The 7,069-nt window shown below is 40.2% G+C and overlaps 1 protein-coding gene across 3 annotated transcripts in view; it reads right to left on the reverse strand.

The window, feature by feature from the left end:
- Positions 1-5,824: 5,824 nt before the first annotated feature.
- LOC123739010 (C-type lectin domain family 4 member M) overlaps positions 5,825-7,069 on the reverse strand; it is a 48,094-nt gene continuing 46,849 nt past the window's right edge. For 2 of the 3 annotated variants that reach the window (XM_045713602.1, XM_045713599.1), the window contains exon 6: positions 5,825-6,426. In XM_045713602.1, the coding sequence (XP_045569558.1) occupies positions 6,294-6,426 (133 nt within the window). In that variant the 3' untranslated portion in view covers positions 5,825-6,293. Of the gene's footprint in view, positions 6,427-6,907; positions 7,018-7,069 lie in introns of all 3 variants that reach the window. The other variant, XM_045713600.1, reaches the window with a different exon arrangement.

Consider the following 7,069-nt stretch of genomic DNA (forward strand, 5'->3'; position numbering starts at 1 on the left):
TGTTGGGTCTGTAACCATGAAGAGGGGATACTATATAGTGTCTGTTAGTTACAGACCCAACACCATTATATTATAGTATCCTCTCCTTGTAACCATGGTTGACAGGGACAGTCTCTTCCCTACATAAGGGACGCCGATGGCATTACCCGTATGGTTGATTAGTATGTCCTAATATTGCAAATGTTCGGTCCATTACTAGACGTCCGCGTGTGTTATTAAAATAGGCCGACGGCCTCAGGTCGTGCCCCAGGGCCGGATCTTCCAGGAAGTCATCAAATAAAATCTCTCTGACATTTGATTTCCGTTTTATAAAAGCTAAAAGTTTTGGTCATTATTCCGCTGTTCGGGAACATTCCACCAGATGGCGACTTATTGCAAATGGACAAAACAAATTCACATTTTTACATTTGCATTTCAGTCATTTAGCAGACGCTCTTATCCAGAGCGACTTACACTAGTGAATGCATACATTTCATTTCATGCATTTTTTTTTCATTTTTACTGGACATGGCCGTTTCTCCTAAATGGAAAAGACTTCGAAGACAAAACTTGGTGAGCACAGGTTTGGCCAAATGGGCATTTAGCCCAGAAACAAGATGGCGTCGAGGCCTCAATGCTTTTTTGAGTTAAGGCCCATTTTCTGGGATTAAAGGTCAAAAATGGCAATATAGCGCTAATGTGACCGCTTCACGTCAAAGTACATGAACCTACGGTGTAAGGAAAAAAAAGAACCAGCCATTTATCTATTGTAATTTACGAGAAATAATTCAATGTACATTCGGTGATCGATAAAGAAATGTGGGTTTTTTCAAAAAAGTTATAGATCCAGTTGCAGAGTGTTCAGAAGAATCCGTTAACCTCACTAGTGTACGCTAGCGTCCCACCTGGCCAACATCCAGTGAAATTGCAGAGCGCCAAATTCAAAAACAGAAATACTCATAATAAAAATTCTGAAAACATACAAGTGTTATACATAGGTTTAAAGATAAACTTCTTGTGAATCCATCCATCGTGTCAGATTTCAAAAAGGCTTTACGGCGAAAGCATACCATGCGATTATTTGAGAACATCGCCCAGCAACAAATCATTACAAACAGTAACCAACCAAGTAGAAGAGTTACACAAGTCAGAAATAGAGATAAAATTAATCACTTACCTTTGTAGATCTTCATATGGTTGCACTCAGTAGACATTCATTTACTCAATAAATGTTTGTTTTGTTCGATAAAGTCTCACTTTATATCCAAAAACCTCTGTTTTGTTTACGCCTTTTCTTCAGTAATCCACAGGCTCAAACGCAGTCACAACAGGCAGACAACAAAATCCAAATTGTATCCGTAAAGTTCATAGAAACATGTCAAACAATGTTTATATTCAATACTTTTAGCCTAAATAATCGATAATATTTAAATCGGACAATAACGTTGTCAATATAAAAGGTAAACAAGAATGGCGTGCTCTCGGGATTGCGCATGAAAAAGCTCTGTGACACTTTAGGGTCCAGTCATTCAGACTGGTCTTACTCCCTCATTTTTCAGAACACAAGCCTGAAACAATTTCTAAAGACGGTTGACATCTAGTGGGAGGCATAGGAACTGCAATTTGAGTCCTAAGTCAATGGATACTGTAATGGCATTGAATAGAAAACTACAAAAATAACAAAATCCTATTTCCTGGATGGATTTTTCTCAGGTTTTCACCTGCCAAATCATTTGTGTTATACTCACAAACATTGTTTTAACTGTTTTGGAAACTTTAGAATGGTTCCTATCCAAATCTACCATTTATATGCATATCCTAGCTTTTGGGCCTGAGTAGCAGGCAGTTTAATTTGGGCACGCTTTTCATCCAAAATTCCAAATGCTGCTGCTCCCCTACCATAGTGAAGTTAAGGCGGGTTTCGGAGCTCTACGTGATTTCTGTGATTTTCGGAACTCACACACCCACACAGTCAATGGGGAGTGACACAGTGTGAGGCTAACAGACACATAGAGACTGCAATAGTTACCTTCGTTCAAACTATCAAAGAACCGTCAGACCTAGAGCTCTGAAACTTTATATACATGTTTTGGAGCTTAACCTCTTACATCTAGACGTTCCGCTAGCGGAACACCTGCTCCAATATCCAATGATAGGCGTGGCGCGAATTACAAATTCCTCAAAAATCCCCAAACTTCAATTTTTCAAACATATGACTATTTTACACCATTTTAAGACAAGACTCTCCTTTATCTAACCACACTGTCCGATTTCAAAAAGGCTTTACAGCGAAAGCAAAACATTAGATTATGTCAGCAGATTACCCAGCCCAAAATAATCAGACACCCATTTTTCAAGCTAGCATATAATGTCACATAAACCCAAACCACAGCTAAATGTAGCACTAACCTTTGATGATCTTCATCAGATGACAACCCTAGGACATTATGTTATACAATACATGCATGTTTTGTTCAATCAAGTTCATATTTATATCAAAAACCAGCTTTTACATTAGCATGTGACTAGCATGTGACTAGCATTCCCACCGAACACTGCCGGTGAATTTACTAAATTACTCACGATAAACGTTCACAAAAAGCACAACAATTATTTTAAGAATTATAGATACAGAACTCCTCTATGCACTCGATATGTCCGATTTTAAAATAGCTTTTCGGTGAAAGCACATTTTGCAATATTCTCAGTAGATAGCCCGGCATCACAGGGCTAGCTATTTAGACACCCAGCAGGTTTAGCACTCATCAAAGTCAGATTTACTATAAGAAAAATGTTATTACCTTTGTTGTCTTCGTCAGAATGCACTCCCAGGACTTCTACTTCAATAACAAATGTTGGTTTGGTCCAAAATAATCCATCGTTATATCCAAACAGCGGCGTTTTGTTCGTGCATTCTAGACACTATCCTAAAGGCTAAATAAGGGTGATGAGCATGGCGCAATTCGTGACAAAAGAATTCTAAATATTCCATTACCGTACTTCGAAGCATGTCAACCGCTGTTTAAAATCAATTTTTATGCCATTTTTCTCATAAAAAAGCGATAATATTCCGACCGGGAATCTGCGTTTAGATAAACAGAGAAAGGAAAAGAAACCATTCGGTCGAAGCGGGCACGCGCCTAAGCCCATAGTACTCTGAGTGGCCACTTGCCAAAAGCGATAAAGTGTTTCAGCCAGAGCCTGCCTCGATATCGTTCAACTTTTTCCCGGGCTCTGAGACCCTATGGAAGACGTAGGAAGTGTCACGTTATTGCACAGATCCTGAGTCTTCAATAAAAAGAGCCAAGATGAAACACTACTTCTCAGACAGGCCACTTCCTGCTTGAAATCTTCTCAGGTTTTGGCCTGCCGTAGGAGTTCTGTTATACTCACAGACACCATTCAAACAGTTTTAGAAACTTTAGGGTGTTTTCTATCCAAAGCCAATAATTATATGCATATTCTAGTTACTGGGCAGGAGTAGTAACCAGATTAAATCGGGTACGTTTTTTATCCAGCCGTGTCAATACTGCCCCCTAGCCCTAACAGGTTAAATCGGGTACGTTTTTATCCAGCCATGTCAATACTGCCCCCTAGCCCTAACAGGTTAAAATGCTGTAAAATAGTCATATGTTTGAGAAATTGAAGTAATAGCATTTCTAAGGTATTTGAATAATGCGCCACGGGATTCAACTGACTGCGAGCGTCCCACCTAGCCCAGAGAGGTTAATGATGTGTTATTTACCTCGTCAGTCACATTCCAAACGTCGTAAATTGTTGGTTATCTGCACGAACCCAGTCTTCACTATGAGTCATCCATATATCAATTGTCTTAAAATCATTTATTTACTAATCTAAGTAATTCACAGAAATGCATAACAGTAGGTATCGTTACAAAGAAATGATAAAGGAAGGTGCTCTAGTGGGCTAAACCGGCATGGCGGCTTGTTAGACAAAAGGGGAGTGTGGGTCAGCTGAGAAGGCACTACAGAGTTGATAAATATTAACAATTGAAATGCTAATCGTTTGCACATGAACGCTCACTCATTCGGGAACAATTGCAATCAATATATATATTTATGCTCAGTGTGTCGTCGGGATCTTTGTTGGAGAGTTTGGTTCTGTTGGAGAATTTTGTCCTCGCGTTCTCTGTCTCTCTCATTTAGAATGGATATTTCAAAGTGACATTCATTAATGTCGTTATAGGATGGATGTTTCATCGGTCTTCACATTCAATGATACCAAATTCCTAGCTGCAGACTAGTAATTAATATCAAAGACTTGTTATTATTCTGTCGGTATCTATAGTCTAAGAGTTTAACCACGTGGTATGGTTAAAGTTCCGAACGAGGAATGCATGGTCAAACCTTGGCCCTCTCGTTCTCGATGTAAGCTGGTCTGGTGATAGAAACCCTGGGTGGGGGTTATATTCGGAATGACAGAAAAAGTCTGTCTCATGACGCCAGGTCCCGTCTGTTCATGGGGGCGTGCCGATGACTTGGTAAAACTCTAAACAGAAAATACAATTCTCTCACATTAACATCTTACAAGCATCCCAACATATTCCAAATAGCTTTATCCTTATTCATTAATTTTGTACATCCATTAGATGTAAATCTCACAACTGAGGCTATGATATAAACAGAGCCATGGTAATGTGGCCGTATTGTCTCTCATGAGTTTCACAAAAGTGTACCAAACGGACCAGTTCGTAGCTGGATTCTTCACCGATCTTTTATACCTTCTACAGAACATAAATGTCATTCGGTTCTCCAGTCCGGTGAGGTGGAAGAATTCCTAGGTTCTTTCTATGAAACCCACTCTCTCTGTATACTGTGGCCATGAGGCAGGACATTTTCTTAGGAATTTACGACCTCTCTCACAGGGCCGAGTAAGGGGGAGATAGGGGGATGGTGCATAGAAAACCCAAAGAGGGCAACGTCATGACACCGTGTTTTCTGTCTGTGCAAGTACATCTTGTTTGTTCAAGACTACCCGTGTTTAGTGTCTCAGCGCCTGCTTTTTCCAGTCTCTCTTTTCCGGCCCTCCTGGTTTTGACCCCTGCCTGTCCTGACTCCGAGCCCGCCTGCCTGACCACTCTGCCTGAGCCTGCCTGCCGTCCTGTACCTTTGCCCCATTCTGGATTACCGACCTCTGCCTGACCTGACCCTGGGCCTGCCTGCCGTCCTGTACCTTGGCCCCACTACTCTGGATTATCGACCCCTGCCTGCCTTGACCCGTCGTTTGCCTGCCCCTGTTGTTACAATAAACATTGTTACCTCTACACAGTCTGCACATGGGTCGTAACTGAAACCTCATATATAGTACATTCACATTTTCAGTCTTAAAAGTGTCAGAGATTATATGATACAGCAGAGAGAACAGTCCTTCTAGACTCCATGTTAGATCAACTATTATTCAGTAGAGAACAGTCCTTCTAGACTCCATGTTAAATCCACTATTATACAGTAGAGAACAGTTCTTCTAGACTCCGTGTTAGATCAACTATTATACAGTAGAGAACAGTCCTTCTAGGCTCCATGTTAGATCAACTATTATACAGTAGAGTCTGACATTCTCTGTGTTTATCCACTCGTATGTATAGAATAATGCTGCTTTTCTAATAACCATCTTGGTTGGATTCATGCGAGTGACTGATTGACTGTACATGGGAGGAATCCACACTACACTGTCCATGCAATTCCTTAGTGCGCCCAGAACATTGTTCTGGGAACCCAAAGGAGTATCTCAGTTTCAAGGTAAGACGCCTGGTGTGGTATCAGTCAGTCTCATGCAGGAACCAACCGTGCTTATAGGACTTGTTTGTGTCGCAGTATAAAGGGTCTCAAATCAAATCAAACTTTATTAGTCACATGCTCCGAATACAAGAAGTGTAGACTTTACCGTGAAATGCTTACTTACAAGCCCTCAACTAACAGTGCAGTTCAAGAAGAGTTCACAAAAACATTTAGCAAGTAGACTAAACTAAAAAGTAATACAAATAAAAATTAACATCAGCCTTGTATTGAGTCAGTGAACCTCGATGACTGAGATAATAAAGATTGATTCATTTCCTTTGAATTTGAGTCCTTAGTGGTGAATTTCCACAACAACAGACAGAAAAGGTATTCTGTTATCAGTTCATTGTATTGTTATTGTATATTTTTAGTTATTTTTATTATAATGTATTATACATTTGCATCGTAATATATTGTATGTACTTGACAAGGTAAATAGAATAAGCAGAAAATAGTTTACGATTGATAGTACTTATCATAATCCTATTTAGCAGTTGAGAGTACCGAGGATGAATCCTATTTCTCACAGATCCATCTGTATTGATGGGAACAGTCATAGTCCCACCATTCTCCTGTGTCTGATGACCAGGAGTAGAAATATACACAGTTCTCAGCTCTTCCACCATTAGGCTCTCCACTGTTCCAATACCTGTAGGAGAAACATTACATAGAATCAGACTGTCCACTGTTCCAATACCTGTAGGAGAAACAACACATAGAATCAGACTGTCCACAGTTCCAATACCTGTAGAAGAAACAACACATATAATCAGGCTGTCCACTGTTCCAATACCTGTAGGAGAAACAACACATAGAATCAGGCTGTCCACTGTTCCAACACCTGTAGTAGAAACAACACATAGAATCAGACTGTCCACTGTTCCAATACCTGTAGGAGAAACAACACATATAATCAGACTGTCCACTGTTCCAGTACCTGTATGAGAAACAACACATAGAATCAGGCTGTCCACTGTTCCAATACCTGTAGAAGAAACAACACATAGAATCAGGCTGTCCACTGTTCCAATACCTGTAGGAGAAACAACACATATAATCAGGCTGTCCACTCTGAACCTACTACTCCAGACAGTGATGTCATAGTGACACAGAATTCATGAATGTCTTACTTTGTGGTCAGTGGTGTGTCGTCCACCCATTTCCAGGTCCCCTCAGAAACAGAGTCAGTCAGACCAATCCAGACATAGTTCTTTACCCCGCATAACCAATTGACTAATGTCTGTAGTTGTAGGAGAGAGACAACATTGTTAAAACATACCCATTACTGCTCG

Source organism: Salmo salar, unplaced genomic scaffold (assembly GCF_905237065.1).
Source record: "Salmo salar unplaced genomic scaffold, Ssal_v3.1, whole genome shotgun sequence".
NCBI lineage: Eukaryota > Metazoa > Chordata > Actinopteri > Salmoniformes > Salmonidae > Salmo > Salmo salar.